The sequence below is a fragment of the Pelecanus crispus genome, chromosome 13 (genome assembly GCF_030463565.1).
Source record: "Pelecanus crispus isolate bPelCri1 chromosome 13, bPelCri1.pri, whole genome shotgun sequence".
NCBI lineage: Eukaryota > Metazoa > Chordata > Aves > Pelecaniformes > Pelecanidae > Pelecanus > Pelecanus crispus.
The window spans coordinates 3,084,099-3,109,020 of record NC_134655.1 but is presented as its reverse complement, the minus strand read 5'-3'; the positions used below and the strand labels follow the sequence as shown (position 1 = coordinate 3,109,020).

Sequence of the window (24,922 nt, the reverse complement as noted above, 5' to 3'; positions counted from 1 at the left end):
ACAGAGAAATGTCGCCTCTGTCGTTCAAAGTGAATCCTGGTCAGAAGCAAAGTTGCGTATCAAAGCGCAGGCTAGAGAAAGCCTGCCTCATTAAACAGCAGCTTTAAGCCAATTGTCCTCTGCCTTTCTGTCTGTCTGTCTGTCTTCCTCCACCGCAAATGAGCTTACAACTCTCCCTCAAGGCAAGAGCATCAGTAGTCAAGCTCTGGTAGCTTTGAAGAAATCTTTATGTGATTAAAAATGCCACACAGAGTTACAGCTTCCTCGCGGCTCTGCATGCCAATCAGATGAGAGTAGACGGGCCATTGTGAATGTAATCCATGGCATAGCTCTATCTTCCTAAATCGGTGGTTAATTAGGAACCATACTACTGCTGTGTTAATCTGGTCTCAAAGGAACTATGGCTGAGCGGTGATGCCGGCGGTGTTCGCCGAAGGAGTTCCGCGAGGTAGCTGTCAGCTTAACCCCGGGAAGGGCGTGGAATACAGAGCTCGGTCTGTGCGGAGACGCGCCGTGCCACGTGCCGTCGAGATTACGCCTTCCCCTCCGGCCGGTGCTGCCCTCACGGCTCTGCAGGCTGAGGCCTGTCGGCGCCCGAGCCGAGGAAACCGCCGGGGCAGCTGCTCTGCGGGGTCCCCGAAATCTGCCGAGGGACGTGTGCCAGCTCGGGCCCCTCTCCCAGAGGGACGTGTGCCAGCTCGGGCTCTCTTCTCATCTGACAGCGGCATCGGTGTCCGGCTGCGCATGGAGATCATAGAATCATGGAATCGTTTAGGTTGGAAAAGACCTTTAAGATCATCCAGTCCAACCATTAACCTACACTACCAAGTCCGCCACTAAACTAATTAAGGGTACAGTAGCAATTTCGTGTTTCCTGGCTTGGTGGCTGGGTTATTTATAATGAAAATAAAAACTAGGAATCATTAAGGTTGGAAAGGCCCTCTAAGATCATCAGTCCAACCATCAACCCAACACCCCCATGCCCACTAAACCATGTCCCCAAGTGCCACCTCTGCCCATTTTTTGAACACTTCCAGGGATGGGGACTCCCCCACCTCTCTGGGCAGCCTGTTCCGATGCTTGACTACCCTTTCTGTGAAGAAATTTTTCCTAGTATCCAATCTAAACCTCCCCTGGCGTGAGAGAGACTTTATTATAAAGTACGGCCGTATTAATGGAGCTGCCGACCAAAATGAGCGATGCTTGCGGTTGCGTGGTTCGGGCTTGAGGGCCCCCATATTTCAGTCCGATTTCTGGAGCAGGATGCCTTTATCTGTACGGTCAGAACAAAAATCCTCCTGAGGAGGAGGGGACGGCTCGGGAAGGGCTTGGCCGCCCCGCAGCTGGGCAGGAAGCGCCCGTCGCCCTCGGGGCGCAGCGGCAGGGCTGAGGGCAGCCCGGGCGCTCTCCCGCCTCGCCGCTGCCACCGGCCAGCCCGAACGGCCCCGGCGGGCGAGCGGGCGGGCGGGCGAGCGAGCCATCCGTCAGCGTTGCCGCGGCCGCAGGAGGCGGCGGCAGGGCCAGGGCTCTGCGGGGCGGGCGCGGAGCGGAGCGGAGCGGGCGCTGCCATGGCGACGCGCCCCGCCTTCTCCTCAGGGCGGCCGGGCCGCGGGGCCCCTCCCGCGCCGCCGCCGCCCCACAATCCTCTGCTCTGCGGCCCTCGCAAGATGGCGCCGCTGGGGGCTCCGGGGAGCCTGGCGGCAGCCGCCTCCCGCAGGCGCCGGCTGCTCGCCCTCGCCCTGCTGCGGCCTCCGGCGGCCGCCGCCGCCTGCGCGCACGGCTGGCTTGCGGGGAGCGGGCGGCAGCGGGCCCGCACGGCCCCGGGGAGCGGCCAGGTGCGTGGGGGCGCCGGCCCCGGCCGAGGGCGGGCGGTGAGGGGCTGAGGAGCGGCGGCGGGCCCCGCCGCGCTGCCCCCGGGGAGGGCGGGATGGTGCGGCCTGGCCTTGCCCGGCTGTCAGCGCTCGCCGCCCGCGGCGGGGCGGGGGGGACCGGGGCCGCCGCCCCGCTCCCGGCGGGGAAGCCGCTCGCTGAGGGGCTGGGGGCATGGCGGGGCGCCCGCCGTGCAGCCTTGGCGGTGCTGGGAAGGTCCCGGGCAACGTGGGGCCCGGGCAGCTTCGGGCAACGTGGGGCCCGGGCAGCTTCGGGCCGCTTGGGGCCCGGGCAGCTTCGGGTAACGTGGGGCCCGGGCAGCTTCGGGTAACGTGGGGCCCGGGCAGCTTCGGGCAGCGTGGGGCCCGGGCAGCTTCGGGCAGCGTGGGGCCCGGGCAGCTTCGGGCAGCGTGGGGCCCGGGCAGCTTCGGGCAGCGTGGGGCCCGGGCAGCTTCGGGCAGCGTGGGGCCCGGGCAGCTTCGGGCAGCGTGGGGCCCGGGCAGCTTCGGGCAGCGTGGGGCCCGGGCAGCTTCGGGCAGCGTGGGGCCCGGGCAGCTTCGGGCAGCGTGGGGCCCGGGCAGCTTCGGGCAGCGTGGGGCCCGGGCAGCTTCGGGCAGCGTGGGGCCCGGGCAGCTTCGGGCAGCGTGGGGCCCGGGCAGCTTCGGGCTGAGCCGCTCCCTCTGTGGTGGTGGCGTTCGGGTGGCCCGTCGGTCTGTTGCGTTTGGTCACCGTTTTGTGGACAAGCATGAGAAAAGCAACGCCTTCGAATGGGTGCTAAGCGTTTGTAGAGAGTTTTGTAACTAAGTTTGTAACTTAGGCTGGCAGCTGGTTTTGCCGTTATGTAGGGAAAGGAAATTGGAATGCTTTCCGTAGCAGTGGAAGCTGTAACATGTTGCAGAGAATGATTTTTTTGTTACAGGTAAGGAATCGAGTACGCATCTCAAATTGAACGCGTCCAGCTATTATGTGCCCAGCTTTAAGTAATTCGTGAGCATTTTTCAGAGTGAAGGAAGTGTGTCTTGAAGATTGAGTAAATTAACTTTCTGTAAAGTCTTGGATAGCTATTATTTCTGTTTGATAATACCCCCCCTCCAAGTACTGCTGTTTTATGACTAGCTTTTCCTTGTCGCCTGCCTTGGTTAGTTGCCCCTGCCAGGCAGAATTCTATCATGGACTACAGTCAAGTTCATATTACTTAGTAGATGAGATGAGTGGAACTGAAGTAGTAAGTTTTTGGAGGTTTTAGTTTTGAAACTTGTGCGAGACAGGAAGCTGCGAGTTGAAGTCGATGCAGACCAAATATATTTGGATATGTTAAAATATGTCTGGGTACTCGGCATTGTCCAGTGTTCCTGGAAACTTACTTCAGATCTCAGTAAATAAACAACAATGTTATCATGGTGATGTATAGAAATATTAATTTTAATCCTGTTTTCCTTTCAAATGTTTTTATTTTCATATGAGAAATGCCAGTTCTTGTGGACAAATTTTACTTGCCACTTGTTGCTAAACATTGATTTGCACTAGATTTTCTGAACTAGAAAGCTAAGGCTATGTCTGTGGTATATATATGTATGCATCTCTTTGGTCTTTTAGTTCCTAGACGTTTCTGTGTTATGAAGCAGTCAATTATGCATTTCTTTTTTTACAGTCTGGTGAGTAATTTTTACTTCACTTCTGCGTCAGGCTCTATTTGGATGAAAATGAGAATTCATTAAATGCGTGAGCAGGATCTTACGTTTTGTTAAATAAAAACTTTGTGCCACATTATAGCAAATAGGCAACATGTTTTATGTGTGTTGTGCAAAGTGCAAAGTTACTTTTATCTAGCAGGAGGCTCAAACTTAGTGTTCTGGAGTTTTTGGTTATAATTTCCTTCAAAATTTTGGGACTAGCTGACATTTTTTAACATTTAATTAAATCTGCTGACAGAGGAAGATGTATTGTGCTGCAATTTCAGTTTTCTCCCCCCGCCCCGCTTCTTCTCATTTTTCAGCTAGTTCCAGACATACTGTGCCTGCACCACCATAAGTGACTGTCAAAAGTTGGCTAGGCGCTTCAGCAGCCTCATTTTTATAAATTAGGTAATTCAGCGTTTAGAAAGTCTTCTGGGAGCGAGTATGTGCATCGTATTTTAGATTTAGCTATTTAATTATTTTGCTATGTTTATACACTAATGAGGACTGTAAATATTTTTAATGGGCTTATTCTGAAAGCTTTTCCATATATTAAAAAAAGTGAAGAAACACACCTGGTTTTGCACTTAAAACAACTTAAAACTTGTTTGCCGTGGTCCTAAGCTGCATGCTTCACAGTCATCTGGCAATAAGGTTTAATGAAAGTAGTGTTTTATAGCATGTGTTCTCGTGAAAGCCTCCAGGCTACTGTGTGATGAGACGCCTTAGTATATATACTTTAGTGTGTGGGAAAGCTCTTATGTTACCTTTATTGCTATATTTTAGGTATCGAATATGGGTTAGATTTTGCACTAGCTTGTTGAACGTAACCAAGGGCAGTAAATGTGAAATAAATGCCCGTGATCCAGCCTCTTGGTCTCCCATGGGATGGGAGACTGACAGGACCCAGCCTCTTGTGAAATCCAGATAGTTGGCTTTAATGGTGCGTCTTCCCCAAAGTGTTCCTAAATAGTAAGGGCATTCCCAGGCCCCTAATGTGACATGGTTGCACCAGCAACACGGTGCTCCTCACTGCTGTAGTAAAATCACTTTTGTGAGTAAAATCAACTGTACAACTGTAGTTCTACTTTTAGTGATAGAAATACACAAATAGCAGAGGTTTGTGACAGCATAGCTGTGTCAGTCAAGAGTTGTGCCTTTTACAGCCCGGGCTGGTAAACAGTATAGCCGTAGCTTACCTCGTGAGAAAAAAGTGTGATTAAAGGGAGGAAAAAACTCTGGTGAAACATAACCATAACAGCAAAGTTACTAACCACTCTTTTTGAAAAATGATTTCAAACACTTGCTCGTCATCCTTCTACTCTACGTTGCATCTGTGCAGTACTTGAACCCCTGTCTTCATTGTTTCATGGCAGTTTTAAGCTTGTTTTTAAGCTTACAATTAATTCTAAGCTTAATTGTATTATAATACAATATATGTATTTTCTATGGCACTTAGTACCATGAGATTCAAATATAGTAGAGGTGTTCGGGTGCTGTTGCGTTACAGATCCATGTCTGTCTTCCCTCACATTTATATTTTTCAGTAGTTTTGATTAGAGTCTTGCTTTTCTGAGTGATTAGACATGTAACGTTTCTATCCTGGAGAGGAGAATAGCTAAATTTATGGAGGGGAAAAACAGGTGTCATAAATATCGTGGAACTGTGTTCAGACTCCATTTCTTGATACCGAGATCAGTTTGTATTTCCATAATTGTAGCTCCTTCAGTTCACCCTCCTGCAGCTGGAGTAGGCAGGGGTTCATTGTGTCAAAACTTGCGTTTTGAATTTAGGATCTCTGCTAAGTGGTAACAGAGAGAATGGGAATATTGGATGTGGCCTGCTTGGTAAACTTTGAAAAGTAACCAAATGAAGACTGTTACTTTTTTTTCTAGGAAGATTAGGGGGTTTTTGTAGAATAGTTTGCCCACCTCCAAAATAAAAGCAATGGCAAATTCTATTTGATCTAAAACTTAAATGGAACTTAATGGAAGGAAAATAGCATTTGGCTGAAAAGGTCCAACAGCCAACTAAGGATAATAATTTTACTAGGAATCTGTATGAGTCAAGAAATACACTGAGGGGTTTCTTTCAGAGAGGACTTTGGCAGTTGCAGAAAGCAGGGCTTTGTAAGTCATGCTAAGTGTAACGGTAAAAACCAGAGGAGACTCCCCACCACCACCTTCCATTATCTTGCCCTTCCAGCTGCCACATATGTTCACATGACAACACGTTCTTTATCACAATTTAATAATACCCCTTGCTCTGGAAGTGGTTGTAAGAGAAGTTTCAGGTATCTTCATTACGTTTATTTATATTTTGCCTGGTTTTTTTTTTCCCCCCACCTGAAGCCTGGTCTGATCTGTAAAATTAGACTGATATTTATTGTCCAGATGTCATTTCACGTGTCCATGTGCATTGCTGAGTTCTCTTCTCTAGACTTCGATGGTGTAGTTGAACAGCTTGATGCATGGGAACTATTAATCAACATTCTCCGTTAGTCAACAGTCTTTACTGACAGATACATGCTTTGTAACGGAGTATTTGAAATTCCTTGAATTTTCAAAATCCCTTTATAGAGGAAGTATTGCTGCTGAGCACATCATCAATCCCATATGTCTGCCTATAAAAATGGACATCTAATAATACTGAACATTGTTGCAAGGAAGGATATATAATGGAGTAGAATAGATAGAAATATGGGAACTTGATCTGAAAGTCATTTGGGGAATGAGGGGCACAGGGTAAGCAATGCTCCCTGTAGTAGGGGGAGCGTAGGTGTACACTGGGGTGCCTGCTGTGATGCTGTGTGGGTTTTCCGTTCTGCCATTGAGATGTGTTTTACCAAAACAAGCCAAACGTGAGGGTATATTAGTAAGATGTTATGGGGGAAATTCCTGAAGGTATCTTTTTGTTAACCTCCTTGGTTTCATTTGCTCTGGGTATGTGTACAGAGCAGTTGCGTGTTGGCTATTGTTAAACGTAACTCCAGTTAAGTTTATATTGTTCATATTGGTGACAGTCTAGTCTATATTTATACCAGAATATTTTTACCTTTTCTCTCATCTTCCTCTGCTCTTTCCTATATCTTTTCTTTTCTTGCTTTGCAAACTCAGCAAAATTAACAGTGGGACTTGAATACTGTGCAGGTACTGGAATCCTACCTGCAGTTATCTTTGCTGTTACAGTTAGTTTAAAAAAAAAAAAGCAGGCCCGTTGGATTAGTGCAGTACATCTGGAACAGTATGTAACACGCTCCAGAGGGAAGCTTCTAAATGTGGATTTGACCTTGCATAAATGTGTTTAATCCCTGTTTGTTTGCATTTATAGTATTTAAACTACTACCAACAGTCATGACACTTTGGCAATATGACTTTTATGTGCCATCAGTACTAGACGTCTGTTTCATCCTTTACAGTATATAGAATCATATCCAAGAATACATTAAAAGAACATAATGGTGCAGAGTCAGGGATTCAAAAGTTAGGAAATGCCAGAATTAAAAGCTCCCTGCATAATTTCTTAAATTCAGAAATAAGCGGGACTTGCTTCTGCTCCTTTAAAGCAATAACCTGCTACTTTGATCTGTTGCGATAAGGTTCAAGTACGCCTTTCCTTTGTAGTCTTGAACCTATTGGGAAGGAGTTGTAGTGAGGGAAAGTGGGAGTCCCAAGTCTGCCTGCGGGATGTGCAGAGAGTGACAGGGTAAGCTTCAGTCCCACTCATTTGGGCAGTTCTGCTAATAATACTGTGATGGCCGGAGGACTTACCAGTGAAGTAAATTGTTCACCTTGTTTAATTCTTTATTTCTTTGCTGAGACTTGGTTGTTAGCAGGAGCTTGGGAGAGGATTGAAGCCTCCAGTCTTCCAGGCTCAAGAGTGAAAATAAGAACTTAAGTTTTCCTGTGTACCTTGTGCAAATCTTTTCATCTTTTTGCTGTATTCATCTCTTAACCCCATGACAGTTTATAGCTTCAGTCAAGTAAGTAGGCTGTCTAATGCCGTAGTTGAGACCAGATCTGGTGCTTCAATACAAGTTGTTTCTGTGATGATGTTCAGTCAGAAGAGAACTTTGCGAACTTCGTGGTCAATGGATATAAATTATTAGTAAAATATTCTTATGATGTCCTGTGAGTACACTCCAGAACAGTAATTAGCTTCTTTCCAATAGCTGTTGGAGCACCAGTTGTCCAGTAGTACTTCCATGTACTAGGACTATATAACGCACTCCCCCCCTGCATTCGGAGTTACATACCTGAATTTCACTTCTTGCAGTACCCAAGATTTCTTTCTTGCAAGGCCAAGCAGAAAAGAGTGGCACTGCTTAGGAGAGGTTCCAGCTGTGTTGTCTTAAGAGAAGCCGAAGCACAGTTGTGAGCAGTGGCCCTAAGGAGCATCAGCCCCTAAACTTCTCTTTGGCATAGCATCTGAACAGTCTTTTGTCAGCATCACGTGTTTAAAGAAGTACAAAAGCTGGCGGGTTTCAATATCCTGACTGCACTCTAGGCTGTAGGAGACAGGAACTCAATCTCATTGATGTGAGTGTAGAACTTGTTGGTATTAAGCCTCTCGCCCTGGATCATGTCTCCACTATAAATTCTTAATTGTCATAGTTTAATCCATACTTTTGAGCGGCTTCTGACTGGTGAAGCAGGTGGAGTTGTACTGATGTAACTGCCTTTGCCGAATTGGAGAACGCTGCTGCCTTTTGTATTGGTTGTACAGCTTAATTTGGTGTTGCATTCTAGGTGCTTCCCAGACGCCACAATAGTGGTTACTGCTAGGAGTGCTCACTCCTCCTCTTGCATGTGGTGGGAACTTTTATCCAAAATAACCGTACCTTTGTGATGATTACATTAATTTGCAGTATCTTGGGATGTGCTGAGGCATCTTGAAGTCCTTCTCTTTTTCCATTGTATTTTCTGTTTATGAAACTCACTGTTGATATGGAGAGCATATTAGTTTAGATGGAATCCCCTGTGCTGACGTGAAACTGTAAAGTTACGGGTGTATCCACAATAAAGTGCCTTATAAATGCAGCTCCTTCATTTAACCCAGGTCTTGGAAGCATCAGGGCAGTTCACCCAGGCCAGTTAGCTCTACTAAGTGCAAAATGTATTAATTCTAATGTTTACTCTTTCTGTGTGTGTAATGTCATATAGTGGAAATGTTTGAAATAAGCAGGTCCCATGTCGTAACTTGTGGGGAATGATCATTTTCTTAACAATGACTAAATTACGACTTATGGTATGTGTCTTAGGACAAGAGCAAAGGAATGTTTTAAGGCAAGGTATAAAATATATGAAGGTGCTGCTGCTTGTCAAGGTTAAAAATACCCTTTTTTATGATCAAGTTCTTTTTTTTCCCTTTTTGACATTTGTCCTTTGCCTTGGGCTGATGAGCAGTTCTTTCGCTATTTCGCTCTGTGGTAGTGATTTTTATATAGTGTGCGGTGTATGGTTAATATTGCAACAGAGCAGTAAAAGATTTAATATTGAATGTGTCAAAGATGATGTGGCACCATCGTTGCTAACCAAGAGAGAGGTCCCTGTTTTGCGACTGCGGAAGCACTGCCCACTAGTCCATCTAGGGAAAATAAATGGTCCTTTGAAACTCTTAGGAAAATGAGTTGCTTTCAGTGTAACATGTAAAGCATGCTACAGTTGGTGCCTAGCAGTATATCTATTAAAGGTGCATTGATGGATATGTGAATATTGGGTATCTTGAGTCCTGCCTACCTAAAGCTTGTAGTCAGCCATGCTGTCATTTCTGACAGTCCCAGTGCTTCCCAGTCAAGAGCTGGAGCTTCAATTAGCCTTGTGGTCTGAGACAAGCGTGGCGTGAGCTGAGCTAAGAGGAATTGGAAATGGCAGAACCTCTAAGCATAACAATTCATAATCAAAAACAGAACAAAAGAATATTTGAAAGACGTCAGAAGACAACCTGGGAGAAGATTAAAATGAGAGGAAAGGGAAAACTTTGGGCTTTCATCGTACAAAAGAAATGAAGTCTGATGGGAGTGGGGATTCAGGGAAGGGAAAGGTTCATTGTCACTTAGCATTTTTAATGGTTGAATATAATTTATTTTACAGCTGCTCCCCACCAGTTTTCTTTTTCTGTGGTCAGTTGTTAAAAACAAAGCAATCTGCCTTGTTTTCATGTTATGCTTGTTTACATAAACTAGATGAATGTTCTCTGAATGTGAAGTGCATGTTCTGCATGACTCCATTTTCACTTTTTTTTCCTCCCTTTTTATTCTGTAGATTCCACCAATCTGCAAGCAAAGATCATGGCACAGTCTGTGGGGAGATCATTCAAGGCCATTATTAGAGGCTTCAGAGGTAGGTATAAATTGTTTTTCTTCCTACTTAAGGTCAAAGGAAACTCAAGCCCTTGGAGCACCTTTCAGTTTAGTCCGCTGTTTTGGTTTTTTGATTTCACTATTTACAGTTTTGAAGTGCAGCAAGTTAAATGGCAAGCTATGTTTCTGCCGCTAGAAAAGGAGATAACTTTGCTTAGAAGCTTCAGACTGTTGCACTTTCCTCAAGAATTCTTTTTGAATCTCTAGAAACTAATGATCTACAGTAACCTACAAAGAAGAATTCTTAAAAATATAGGTTTTGTGTGTTGATACTTAAATTCGTGTGTCAGGCATACAAAATACCAATGCATAGAAAGCTGTGAGTTTTCCTTGAGTATGTAGGGCTTTATTACTTAAAAATTCTGCTTAGGTTGTGGAATATCAGGAAACCGTGGAAATGTATTCTCATCCTGAGCACCAAGATGTCAGGCTCTTATTCCTATGAGGTCTGCTTGCCTTAACACTAATGTAAACATAACAGATGCAATTTTTACTGTTCATGGAATAGTTCTGACACATTTCTAAGTAACACACTTTGCTTGAATAAAGCTAGGAAATGTATTTGTCTTGTTTTTTTGGTGGTCTTTTAATAATTAAAAAATAACCACTTATAGAACTGACTTAAGCAGCTAAAATCTTTTGAGGGTCATTGGGACTTCAAAGCATGAAATTGTTCTGTACTGAGATTGGTTTTTGTAATGTTTTTCTTTAAAGTATGAAAAGTGAAATCTTAATTTGGGAAACCCTGAGGTCTGCTATCAAGCCATAAACATAAAATGAGATTTCTAAAGACCTTTTATATAACTTGAACCTGGAAATTGTCAACATGCAGCAAATCTTTTAAACGAAATGCAGACTCTTTCTGAAAAGCTTTAACATGTCCGTTGTTTGTGGTGGGCACTTTGAAATTGAACTTGGAGAAACACCTAATGATAGTGAGTTACTATTTTTTTTTAATAAGTCTATGTGCATTAATAAATTCAGAAATTTTCTCCGTATTTATTCAGCAGGGAATCTTGATCACATGCTAAGAGAAGGGAGCATTTGTTAAAATGGTTCTTTTCCTAACTGCACCTGTACATGCTGTACGTGGATTGCAGCAGGGGCTCTGGACGTGGTTGACTTGTACCTGTCATACGGCACCAGTAGGCTGTTCTCATCCTGATAGGAAAGAGAAGTGGGAAGCAGATTTATCTGTTTATTTTGCCCCCAAGTACAGTTACGCTTTACAAACATGGAAAGAGTCTTGTTGCTTAAGTGTGCTCCACTTTATTTATTAATGTGCCTGAGTATGGTTATCGTCCAAAACTTCAATTTCTTTTCTTTGTTCTTTAGTCCACTTTTCAGTTTTTAGGTGTCCTTTTAACTGAAATATTTAAGGCTCTGTTATCTTTACCTCCTGGCTGCTTGGAACATGCTCTTTACTATACTGCTAGATTTACGGTCCCTTTCTTACTATTGTTTCCTTAAGCAAGGCAAGGTTTTTAGAGAGAGGTAATATCTCTTATTAAAGCAAGTTGATGCAGTTGGAGGATGAGGGAGGGAAAACAGACCAGTAGTTGTTCTTTCTGTTGGCTTTTACATGCATGTTTCCTGAGGTTCTTGCAAATTGACTTTTCATTTTCACACAGACACTCCCGAGCTGGCGACGGATAGAAAAGAGAATGTGTTGGCATGGTCATGCAGGTGGAGGGCTTCACACGGATCCAAAGGAAGGGGTAAAAAAATTGCTTAATTAGTATTGCTTTTTAAATAAAAAATGTGATTAGCTTCCCAAAACCCAAAAAAAGCTGAAGACCCCAAGCAACAATTCGTGAAAAACTGTATTGGTAGATGTGTGAATACTGTAGCGGAGTAGGTACTGTTTGATTGTCGATGTAGGCTTACTAGCTCTTAAATTGCCAAATGTTTGTAATTACTGTGTTGAAGCGCTTCAGTTGTTTTATTAAAAATAGAGTCTTAGTGTCACATGCTCCTTTGAAATTGGCCTGCATTATGTTAGATTTTTTCATGGAAAGTATGTTCCACTGTAATTTATTGTGGTTTGTTATTCTTGTTTGTGACTGATGTTGCCCCGTGACTTGACATTCAGGATAGTAGAAATCAGCTTATGGATACAAGTTAGTGCATCAGTTGGTAAAATTGCACTTGAAGCCGGGGAGGGGGAGACAAGTAATTAAACTGCATGTATTTTTACTTGGATTTAATGTTAATGCATCTGATATATTTTGGCTGTATTTATATTCAGGAAGCACATGTTAAAATAATTATGGTAGGTATGTAAGGAAAAGCAGTATCTTTTATTAGACCGGATGATTGCAGTTAGAAAATGAGGCAAGCTTTTGGCTAAAACAACACAATATAAACTGTGCATGATTAAAATTGCAAAATTGAAGCTCTTGAGTTTATGTAACTTCCTTTTTCTCACTTCCTGTCCAAACTTATTTCTGATGCTTTGCGTATTTGCAGAACGATTCTGTGTGATGATTATAACTTGTCCAAACGTGGGTGGGATCTTCCTAGAACTAGTGAAGACCATGTGGATGACAAACTGAAATTTCAGTGCAGAATCCAGGTCTTTCGGGGCTGGTTTGCTCATGCTTAACTGTTCTGATGATGTATTTCCTATAGCCTCATTTGTAAAGAAACTGAAGAGTTAAACTTAGGATTTCCTCTTAAATTTTGATCTGAGAGTTATCCCTTCATTGAATCCAAGCCTGTTTGTGCTACAGGCAGAAGTCAGGAGAGATGCTACCAAAATTTATGCTTTGTAAGAGGGAATTTCATAACCTAAAGTATAGCCAGCTTGTTTTAGCAAACATCTGTGATTTTTCTGCATAAGGCACAGGGGGAAACAATAATCGGGCATCTTCAGTCAGTAGTACTACTGGCTCTGCATGTAACATTAACTTTAGACTGATTTTAAGACCCTGCTTGCAGCTGGTGTAGGCTCCATCAAAGATTTCCTAGGCAAAACAGGCTTTAAAGCTAGCAGACTATCCTTCTCTGTGTTTACCCTAATTATATGTATTATCATAGAATAGAATCGTTTAGGTTGAAAAAGACCTTTAAGATCATCAAGTCCAACCATTAACCCAGCACTACCAAGTCCACCAGTAAACCAATTAAGGGTACAGTAGCAATTTCATGTTTCCTGGCTTGGCGGCTGGATTATTTATAACACAAGTAAAAACTAGGAATCATGAAGATTGGAAAGGACCTCTAAGATCATCAGTCCAATCATCAACCCAACACCCCCATGCCCACTAAACCATGTCCCGAAGTGCCACCTCTGCCCGGTTTTTGAACACTTCCAGGGATGGGGACTCCACCGCCTCTCTGGGCAGCCTGTTCCAATGCTTGACTACCCTTTCTGTGAAGAAATTTTTCCTAGTATCCAATCTAAACCTCCCCTGATGCGGCTTGAGCCCATTTCCTACCGTCCTATCACTTGTTACTTGGGAGAAGAGACCGACCCCCCCCTCACTACACCCTCCTGTCAGGGAGTTGTAGAGAGGGATAAGGTCTCCCCTCAGCCCCCTCTTCTCCAGACTAAACAACCCCAGCTCCCTCGGCCGTTCCTCATAAGACCTGTGCTGTATTTCTCCTGTAAATGGGAGGAGGGCATTATCCCCTGTAGTGTCACTTTGGTGATCATACATCTGTTGGGCTTAATTATTTGTTCTTGGGGGTTTTCCTGCTAGAATTTCTGTTTGCCTGGGTATGCTGATGGGCTGAATTGCTTGCTGTCATAATTTCGTTTTTTCGCAATTCCAAGGAAAAGATTTTTTGTATATACATAGAATGAACTTGCCTTCATATGATTCAGTTCCAAGCCTATTTCACAGGCTCAGCTTCAGAACTGACCTATCTTCAAAAATACCACAAGGGGCTGTTTCTTTCTTTAAAAAGCTATTTCCTGAAATGCAGACATTTTTCAACTGAATCCTTTCGCATGTGATGGGCAACTTCCAGGACAAATCTTTTTAATCATTATAGGTATTACATGTTTAATCATCATGTATTTTCTTTGGAGTTAATACTTTTCAAAGGTCTACAGTTTGGCATCATTCACAAATTTAAATTTCGGGTCAGAAAGGAAATGGAAGCTTCTGTTTACCAAAACACTAGTAATGCTAAGGAGTGGTGGATGTTCTTTAACATTAAAATTCACTAGGAATATTTTAGCCATAAATTTTGATGCCAGCTGATATTTTTTTAGTCTGCTAGGCAGTGTAAATATTCCAGTGGCATTCTCCGTTCACCCATTACTTGCAGCTATTCCTGTCTAAGCCAATCCTCTGACTTTTTTATTCCAATAAATGGAGCTATAATGTAGTTAATATAGGACATTGTCAGTTAAGGCTGTTGTCTAACTAAACAAATATCAGCTGTTAAGAATTGTCCAGGAGAAAGCACCAAGAACTAGCTGTAGATGAGGTGAAATGCATGAAGAGTGAAAAAAACAGAGTAACACTGGGTGCAAAAGCCAAGAGGTTCTCAGCAAAAATGAAGGGAAAGAAATCTGATGTTATAAGTGCAGTTCTTGCACTTGTTAATACCCACACTTGTATTCAGTGCGTAAAAGTACTGGCACCCAGTTTACCACATGAGAATTTCTTTTCCCTAGGATTAAGCTTTTAGGAAAACTGCAGCTGATATACATGTCAGCTATATTACATCTTTCTCTCTTCCAAAATTTTTTGATAAACGAGCCTGTTCATTCTGGAAACTGACTTTGGGACTGATGTTTTAAATTGCCCCTTTTATAGCAGCTTCAGGGGATACAGAACTAAACGAATGTGAGGATAAACACAGAGTATAAAGGGCCTGTTACCTTCATCTCACAAGTAACTAGGAGAGAAGCTTACACATCTGTTTTTTTACAAAATAATTTTTACTTGCAGCAGTGGCTGATGTGCTGAATACTGAAACTGGAAACAGTATTGTTCTTTACCACCTTTGGGGTTTTTTTGTATGTTAGTCTTTTGTACACAGAATAGACAGGGATACAAACTGGTGCCTGACTTGTTGCTAAGCAGACATATATTACTTTCTTATGGAAAGACCGATAATCATGGTGGAGCCTTGATAATTAGCCTTCCCCTACCACCATTTCACTCGGTTGCTATTTAGTTTGCTAGTCACTGCTTGCCCTCTGTGGAGGGATGGATAGTACAAAGACAGAAGACTAAGTACTTTCTTCCCAAAGTTTGGAAGGAAAATTCAGCCCTAGTTTGACATTTATTTAAGCTGATAAGGCAACTGAAAAAAGAATCCTACCTCCTTCCTCACCTTGGTGTTTTGCTACATAAGTCACTGTATGGTCGGATATTGAGCTAGTGTGAAGTGATCTAGCTGAAAAATGACATGTCCAAATGGTGGGAATACCCCCTCCCTTCCCAAACAGCTACTGCTGCTTCACTCACAGCAAGCTGCGTATCGTGGACTGAAACGGTCTAAGTGCTTCCTGCTATTAAAAAAAAAAAAAGTAAGTTCTGTTCTCAGCCATGCTTTTTCTCATGCTACTGAACTTGTAGGTTTATCTGACTCTCTTTACTGAGATGAAACCCTGCAACAAACGCTGAAGAGTCTTCTGCTGGTTCATGAGAACTGAATCAGTTCATCAAGGTGTTTCATGAGCTCCAGAGGTGGTGCGAGAAATGGGCTGGGACTGTACAATTGAGTGCTGCAAAGAGAGGAGAAAGCAGGGGAGGAAGCAAGCTGTTAGTGGTTTGCAGAATAACCTTGTGCAGATGTAAGGCAGCTTGTGCTAGCACAATAAGGAGGATGGTGCAGCTTCATGAGTGAGTACGCAGGGAGCCAGAACTGGATCTTTTTTTCTTCATCAGCAATGACAGCTTAAATGCCAGTCAAACTACCATTTTCCTCCATCATGCTTCTGATAGCTCATCGTTGTGGCATAGGCTTTATCCATAAAGTCCCAGGGTCAGCCCAGTGAATGCTTTACTCAATAATCTTGGAGATTGTGAAGAGGAATGACGACTTTCTTTTTTTTCCCTTCTTCAGGTATTTTAAAATGTCCAGAACCTGGATGGGATGGGAAGCAGGGGGCAGGAAGATGGTCAATGCTCGTTCCTTTGCAAATAGTCTTCAGTATTCGGTAGTGTGTTTTAAAAACATGCTGCATTCAAAAACAAGAAAAGGCTTTTCTTCTTTGCTCCCTGCTATATTAGATTTATAATACTTTTCCTTCCATTCCTTCCATTTCTGTGGAAATAGACCTTGGAAGAAAATATAAAACATTACTGCCATTTAAAGGGAGGTAAAATAAATGCATCTCTTAACCTTTTTATATATCACAGAGAGTCAAAAAACGGCCTGAGTCCATTAAACAGGTTGCTCATTTTCATACTTAATGTTGCCACTTGCGTACTTAAACCATTTTCAACTTGTGTTTTTGTACAACAGTTAACATTTATTTCATGGTAAACTTTGATGTAATATGTGTGCATTTTGCATCTCCTTTGATTTTTCTTCTTGTTCCTTTGCAAGGCCTTTGGCAAATGACTGGCTGCCTTCTGACTTTTTTTTTCTGAATGGATTTACTTCTGTCACCATTCAGAGCCATGAAGAAACAGAAATAGATTCCTTGTTTGCAGCCAGTGTATTTCATTCTTTTTAATAGCTTTTCTGTGCAAGGTCTGACTAGCCAATAGCAACATATAATTAGAACTGCTCTGGTTGCAGTGGTGTCTTTTGTGTTAATGTGATGCCATTTTTTTTAACTTCCTTTTAACCTGTAAATGGTGATCAAAGATATTTTCCAAATGTTTGAACTGCTATTTATGCATATCCTTGGCTCAACTGGAAAGATTCATGTATATGCTGCAGCAGATGCCTCCATCTCCTGAATGGGTAGGACACAACAGAAACAATTTTGCATCTTCTCTTCACTTACAATCCATTTTTTAAAAGTAATTTGAAATGTGCTTATACTGTGTAATGCTGCAATACATTTGCAATTGTTGACAAAATGCAGTATCTTTTACCCTTTGGTTTTCTTTGAAGCTATGACTAGAAACACTGAGATGAATTTTCCGGTGCTTTTAAAAGCTTACATTTATAGAATTGGCTTCCCTGGTTGTCTTGGCAATCTTACCTTCTAACAGAACTCTCCTTTCTTGCTCATTCACGCTGGACCTTAACAGAGGATGCCTATGCTAATTTGTTTTATCCTCATAGAGTCAAGGAGGGAGCATTTAAAGTACACAACCTAGTGAGGGAAACATGAAAATATATTGTAAAACTCTCCCTTTCTACTGACTTCTGTAGTGAAAAGTCGTCTTTAAAAGGTGTGGACTAACTTTTTGTCCCGTCCCCTCCCTGTCCCCCCCATATTGCCTGAAATGGAGAGATTAGCTGCTACTTGCTGCCCTCCCTTCAGCTTTAGATAACCTTCATGTCTTTGGAGTTAACCCCAGGGTAGCCAACACAGAAAAATGAGTTGTTGATACCTGTGCTGTATGTTACTGCATGTGCTGTTAGTCTCGATTGGGTAGCAGGGTTTAGGCTTCAGATAACATATTTAGCTTGGGAGTTTAGTGGAATATATCTCAAGTGTAAGTGATACAGACATCTAGCAATCCGTAAAATAACCTGTGTTTCTGTAAAAACAAACAAACAAACAAAATCCCAAACCAAAACAAAACCTCCCCCAAACCCTAATATTTCTCAAGTAGATTTGTTAACAGAAATGTAGTCTTTTTTTTAGAGTGAAATTTGAGGTTTGGAGAAGGAGAAGCTATTTGAAGAATTCATTAAAAAGTGACGTAATCAGTTAAGCTAGCATGGGGCCATGTGCATCTTCTGCCTCCTGAAGCCTGATTACCCAACTTCAGGGGCCGTTCTGTTAAATGAAGTGGTGACATTGGAAGCTGAGTTAAGGCCACTAGAATAGTTTTCTTACTGGTAGTCATAGCTTCATTGGGCACCCTTTGGGTTCCTGAAAACAGGCCCTAAAAGACATGGGCAGAATAAGAGTAGTTCTCACTTCTCTGCAAAGGTTGTAAGATGACCAAAAAACTGTGAAAGTGATTGTTGGAAATGCTTAAATTTGTAGTAATGAAACCAAATCATCTGAGCTGAAATTTATATTCAGTTCATTTTATATATCAGCATAAGTGTTCAGTTTCAGAGATTCATTTGAGTTGTTATAATGCTAGTGATTTTTTAAAATACTGTATTCTATTGTGACTCACTGAATGTTCTCCAAACTACTTGCATTTATTGTAGACCTTTCAGACTTCCTTCTTGCCTTAGTTTTTTACTTCATTATTTTTTTTTTGCATTTTTCCTCCTGTTCTTTCTATGCTATGTTAAAACAGCTTCCAAAGAAGAAATACTAAGCCCTTGCATTTTGTACAGAAATCTTGAGAAGATAAAAAAGCAGGGTCAATTTATTTGTTCTGTGAAGTATTTCAACTACAGTGAATTGTGGCTTTCTCTGTATTCCATTTACAGCTAGCTAAACTTGCACTCTTGAGGACATGTGAAATAAGAACAATTCATCTGTTTTAACAGAGTGTCATGGATGTAAAGCTAAAAACTTACACCTTGAAATTTTAATAAGCCATCCTAGTCTCAAACATTGTGAAGTGTCTGTTGCCTATCAAATAAAATACAGAAGTGATCCAAATGTATAAAATTAATTCTTATTTATACTGTTATTTTGCTTCCAGGGGTCTCTTTATAACACAGTGCCTTTGTTTGTTCTTTCCAATAGCTGAAAGAGATAGATGCCAAAAAGATTATCAGAGCAATGTTGGCTTATGTGTGGCCCAAAGACAGACCAGACCTGCGAGCCAGAGTAGCCATATCTCTGGGTTTTTTAGCAAGTGCAAAGGTAAGAACAGATAATTCATTGTACTCTGGTAGTTACTAGTCATCTGGCATTCGTACAAGGTATAATTTTCTTTTTTATTATTTAAGTGCTTTTCAATCTTAAGATGTGTGTTTCCTGTATGAGGAGCATATAGTATTAGAAATAATAGGTTGGATTTTTTAACAAGGTGTGTATGGATGTGATACGCATCTGTGTGGTTGGGGAGATGATGACCAGAATTTTTATTTCCATTGCTCCCATTAGTTTAGTCCAGGATTTTCCATTGCCAATTAATCATTTACATCATAAGTTGTGGGAAATGTGAGTTAAAGGTTGCTTACAGATCTTCTCCTCTTGTGTGGTGCTGTATCTGTCAGAGAGGATTTCTTCAAGGCTCTGTGCCCATTTTCAACTCCAAACTTGAGCAATGTGGAGGTATCTACCCACAAGTCTTGCCGTACTATGGGAAAGGGGATTTGAGCTCAACTAAGTTGCTTCTAAGTATGGCAATTTTTACCAAAGATAAAGCTAATATTAGTGTCTTGCTGGGATAAGCTAAAGCAGGTACTGCTTGGCAATGAGTTTTAGCACTTAAGCTAGTTGCACTAGCAACTTACTAGCATTCAACAACATTGCCATGTTATGAAAAGAGAGAAGATACAAATTTCAGCTACGTAGGTGATAAAAGAAGAGTATGTGGAAGAGAAATGTGCTCATTTATTTGAGCTGAAGAGGAAAGGCCAATCATTTGGTCTACAGCTCTTGCTCATGAGCAATCTATCAGGTGCTAGCTGGTACTGTCTACAGTAGATATTTTGGTTTGTGCTGCTGTTCAGGACGTTGCTGATAATGCAGGTGACGACATGCGGAATATGGCATGTCCACACAAGTGAACTTCTGCTCTTTTTGTATGCCTGTGCAAAATATACAGCAATGCTTTTGGTTACGCTTAGAAACTGTCTGCTCAAAATGCAGATGCTAGGAGCGTTTTGCCTTGTGTGCTGTGCGGTTGCCCTCACAGTAGTATTTAACTGATTACATGCTTGGCTTGTTGAGGTTTTGTGATGTATATTTAAGACTACCCCATTTACCTGATGGATATGAAAATTCTTCTAACTCAGTTTTTTTTAAAGCCTCTTATTAGTAATGTGGATAATAATCTGAAGGCAATTTTGAAATAAGTTTGAAGTATTTTTTTTTTCTTTTTCTCTTCTGCTCTTCCCCCCACCTTCCTAATTTGTAGGGTTATGTGAATATGGTGGAGGATGTGAATCCAGAATCTAATCCTGCATGTGGCAGCATTGTACCTTGCTTTTAGGAAATATATTAATATTTGAAGCAGCTTTCTGGGGTGTAATGAAAACAAAATTGATGGCCAGGATGCCTGACTCCTGCAAATAGCTCTGTATTTGGTATAATACAGAGCTCTTATATTTCTACTGGGAGAGAGAGATGTTTCCCCCTGTCAGAAAATGAGACACTTAATTGCTCATTAGGGAAGTAACTGGATGTTTGGATCTCTTTTAAGTGTTCTCTTAAATTTCCTACTTCAGATTCTGTACAAGGCAGCCTGGAAGCCCTGATGTCCAGAGCAGATTCCCAGAAGCAGAGCACAAAACCTGTTGAGCTTTGCCCAGGTTTTAGGAGATGCCTGTTGAAGCAGAAGTGTTTTGTGAGAATGTTTCTTTTGGCAGACAAGGATTTCATTGGGAAAACACACAGCAAGCTCTCTGCAGAGTATATACTATAACTGGCTGGGGTGAAAAATTTCACGGATGCCTTCTAGCTGTCCTTTGCTGATGTTCTTTGTTCTGTTTCTGTCATAACAAAGCTGTGTTAGAACTCAAACATTTTCGAATAACTGCAATTTAACAAGTTACCCCTCATCACCTGAGCGATGTCCACTCTGTGGGGTGAATTTTCCTAAATTGCTTAATACTTTACACATGCTAAGTATGCGTGTAGTTACTGTGGCATAACTGACATGCAATAGTTTGTTACAGAGCTGTAGTAAGTCTGTCATATCTTTCAGCCCTGAACATCTGCTTTTCTTCCAGAGTAAACTAAAGGTCACTCTGTCCTAGAGAAAATTAAATCCAAATTAGTTTACCTGTAGCTTGCCTGGACCATGTATAATCCTGTGCAGTTTCCTCATTATCCCATTTGGGAGCCCTTTGTTCTGATTGCTTGTGAGGTTAATTACGATGTACTCGATAGACCACACAAGCAGTTTGTTAAAGTTTCTCTGCTATGTAGTTGTGTCAGCACAAGAACACCAGCATATCTTTCTCCTTGCTGCAATCCTGGCCCCATTTCTTTGTTCGCTGTGAACTCGTCTGCATCTGAAGGATTTACATCCTTGTTATGGATTTTGTGTAAAGCCTGCTCGTTCTTAGGGGTTTTGCATAGAGAACTATATGATCATGATGCCTGCTACTAGTCACCTTCCCCAATAAGAAATACTTTTGGAAGGTTTTTGGCCAATTTCTTCCGAGTTTGACAAAAGAGTTTGAGATTTTATACCTCTATATTTATAAAGTTAAGTTTCCAGTTAGAAGGAAAGATCCAAATGGTGACTGAGACAGAGGCTGTAGGGTGGCTTCCATTTTGTTCGAAGAAAACTCCAGAGAAATCACAGAGGATAGATAGATTATGAAATCCTCAGGCACAGGAAAAAAATTAGGCATTCACACCCCGCTTGATTTGGCTTGCTTACCCACAAACCACAAAAAAGCTGAAGATCATACCTCCTTGTCCTGCTGCTTGAGAAATAATTTGTCTCTTTAAATCTTCCAGTTCAGTAAAATTCAATTTCAAAAATAAAGCCAGGTTGTATGCAGCTACTGAAGAGCCTGCAGTTACAATCTGTCTTGACTCCCTTTGTGGGGCCCAGTTGCCTGTCATTGAACAAATTATTGTGATTTTCGGTTCCTTTTTGTCTACACATAACCGCTGGTATTGTTAGCCTTCAAAGTGAGCTGTTTGTACGGCTTTTTATGACTGGGGTCTGACAGGATGGAGTCTGCTCTAGGGCTAGTAAGGTCTTTCTTTCCTTGGAAGATTTGTTGTGTTATGACACGCTTTAAATTTTTATCTTAAATATTTATAGCCTACCTAGACGTGTGCGATCTGAAAGATGCAACAGGAAGATAGGTGAGAGGAGTACACGAGGCATTCTCTCTTTTCAGACACATGGATTAGCCTGCTCAGGTTCTAGGTATCTGGGGTTTGGGTTTTTTTTTTCCCCACGGTCCCTCTCCCATTTTTTGTCATCTCTACTGGGGTATGTATAGTAAATGCTTCTTTACTTTTCTCTTCTTCCCTTTTTCTTTTGTGGCACAAGAAGAAAAAGTGCTCGGACTTCTGAGAAGCTGGATTAAACACACGAATATGACAAAATCGCTTGTCACCTCTGTCAGCCTGTAATGGTTTTTGGCCTCTTGGTCACAGACCAGGCATGTGTTATTCATGAGCCAGAGAAATCTTTCAGACTATCTGCATTTCTACTGACTGCTAATTCTGTAAGTTTCAGGAGAAGAAATTGTTTGGCTAAGGAGGCAACACACAAGTGTTGTATTGTAAATTTTGTCTGCCTGCAAAGATAATGGTATCTGTCTGATCAGTTAAGTATGCACATAGGATCTTGACATTTGAGCCCTTTTTGTGGGCTCAGATGGAGTTAGGTAATTACAATAAACCTTTAGAAACTGTTAGCTTTTTGAGAAGGTTTGGGTGAAAAGTATTTTTAAACTCTTTTTTTTTTTCTCTCTCTCTTACTGGACAAAGTACATTTCAGGTCATCATTAAATTTGAAGGTGGCTTGAAGCCAGATGCTGCTTCCCTCTTTTGGACGATGTTTTGTAGCTTCCTTAGCAGTCTTACCTCCGTAAGGGATAGAATTTTCTGTTTATATTTCCACCGATGGAGTTGTTGGATGTGTATGTTTATATTGGTCCAGAGATAAATTCAGTCATCTCCATGTCAACATTTCTCATTGAATTATTGGCAAAAGAAGAGTTCACTGTAGACCAGTTTTATGTTGTTGGGGCTTGGCCTGTCACTAATTCATCATCTTTATTAAACAAGAAATACTGGGAAGAGCAAAATGAAAGATAAGACTGTTTGCCTTAAAAGTAGCGTAGTCCCACAAGGGAATAGAGATGATGATGCGTTGTCAGCTTAAAACAGTGCAGTCATTTAAAAAAAATGTTTAAACTCATTTAAGCATGATGTATTACGGTATAACGTGCTGTTAAATGTGGGCAATTGAGTTGGGATGACTTCATGGGTGCTGTATTTGCTTTCCAATAAATTCAGGCAGGGATAAGCTATTAATTCAAAATTATAAATAGAAAATGTACAAATTTATATTAAAAGGGTCTTTTAATGGGAATTTTTCTCAAGCTTTCAGGCATAAGGAAGAGATGGGAAACCTATATAGATATATTGCATAAGACAGTTGTTTTGCTTGGTAGCTTTTCATAGTGTACCTAGGTGTGCTTAAAGCTTTTTGTTCTGTGCCAGCACATCCAGGCTACTGAAGAGATAGCCGTGAGTTTATGTAGAAGGCTGAAATTTTGTTTCCATTAATGTGAACGTGATCTCATTGACTTAACAAATTGAGTAGGAAAGGCCTGTTTCTAATAATGGCCTCTCATCTCTCTTGCTATAAACTTTGTAAGATTAACTTTTTTTTTTTTTAAATTACTGGAGAGCAGACTGTCTTGATTGCTAATGAAATGCAATATCATGCTGCCTTGTTCTTATTCAAGCTTTACCCTCCAGGAGTCAGAACAACTATAACCTGAGACCAGGCTTTAAATTTCATTTAAAACTCTATTGGGTAGAATTATATTGATGTAAAAGAAGACATTTCTGCAAAATTGTAGGCTGTTACCGGTTAAATTAATTGCGAGTGGAGAACTGCAGTTTAAAGAATACATCTCTTTTCTTTAAATGGACTTTAAAATAAATCTGTAGTTCTATTTCTAAACTACCTGTAGCATAGCGTAGTCTGCTGAACAGTGAAATCCCTGCAGAAGGATTTGTGAGAATCTGCAGCAAATCAAGACAATTTGCATTACGTTACTCTTACTTTCTACTGAGTAGTCTCTCCCAGGAAAACCTGCACTTTGTTATGTTGGTCATCAGTGTAACACACATGGTAGCGTATTTGTCTTTATTAAGAACAAAATGCCACCCAAAAATCGAGTTTCCCTAACTCTGAAGGGAAAGTAGAGGGGGTTTTTATTATACTGGGGAAGGAAGGGGGGATTTGAATTTCAGTATTGTAAAGATTCAAAATCTCGGTTAATGCATCTGCAGTTCTTTGTGGGGCTTTATGCTTAAAGTTTAAGCACGTAATGTTCGTCTGCTGTGTATGATTGAAGTTATTAGATGTTACTGTATGCTGCTGCTTTGATGGTATTTGTTGGCTTTCTGCACATAATGCTGACTTTGGGCCTTTTTTTTTTTTTTTTTTTAATGGAGATTTCCACAATTCCAATCTATTAAAAGGGGAGTTGTTGCTGAATGACTTGGGCATGCACTGGATAAATTTCAGAAGAATGTGTTTGAAGTAGGACCTAATCTTTCAGCTGTTTTCTTTTTTCAGTCACAAACTAACCAGTAATAATCTCACCTAGATGCTCTCAGATCTCATCTGTCTCCTCTCAGGAGTTGTCTAGATTATGCTGTATTGAGAATTTGGTGGTCTTTTTCTTTTTTTTTTTTTTTTTTCCATTTTTTCCCCTGCTTAGTGTATTTCATAGGGGAGACACAGGAAGGAAGAGGAGAAAATGGATTAAAACTGTTTAAAACTTTTTTGTGAAACAGTGTTTAAAAAAAAAAAAGAAACACGAACAGATTCAAAAAATTAACTTAAGGTTTTTTTCTTTAATCCTATAGTTCAAAGAAGTGTTTTCAAAACTCCAGTTTCCCCTCTTGGTGAAGTCTGCCACTACCTACAGTGATTTGTAACATTGGGAATATTTGATACCGGGATAGTTATAATTACTGAAAGCCTGTCTTCCAGCTTGAATTTGGACTGAAGTTATGAAAGACTTTACCACTTTTTTTGCTTGAAACCTAGTTTTAGCCAGTTAATTTACAGTTTTTTCACTGGGCTTTCAGCCCTGACAGATGTCCCTAAATACAATTGAGATCTAAGTG

At 41.5% G+C, this 24,922-nt stretch overlaps 1 protein-coding gene across 1 annotated transcript in view; it reads left to right on the top strand.

Annotated features, from left to right (window-relative positions):
• The first annotated feature begins 1,667 nt into the window (after positions 1-1,667).
• The window catches only part of ABCB7 (ATP binding cassette subfamily B member 7), a 43,067-nt gene continuing 19,812 nt past the window's right edge, over positions 1,668-24,922 (top strand). The window contains exons 1-4 of the mRNA XM_075720559.1: positions 1,668-1,835; positions 9,809-9,886; positions 11,538-11,624; positions 18,653-18,772. Of these exons, the coding sequence (XP_075576674.1) occupies positions 1,668-1,835; positions 9,809-9,886; positions 11,538-11,624; positions 18,653-18,772 (453 nt within the window). The remainder of the gene's footprint in view (positions 1,836-9,808; positions 9,887-11,537; positions 11,625-18,652; positions 18,773-24,922) is intronic.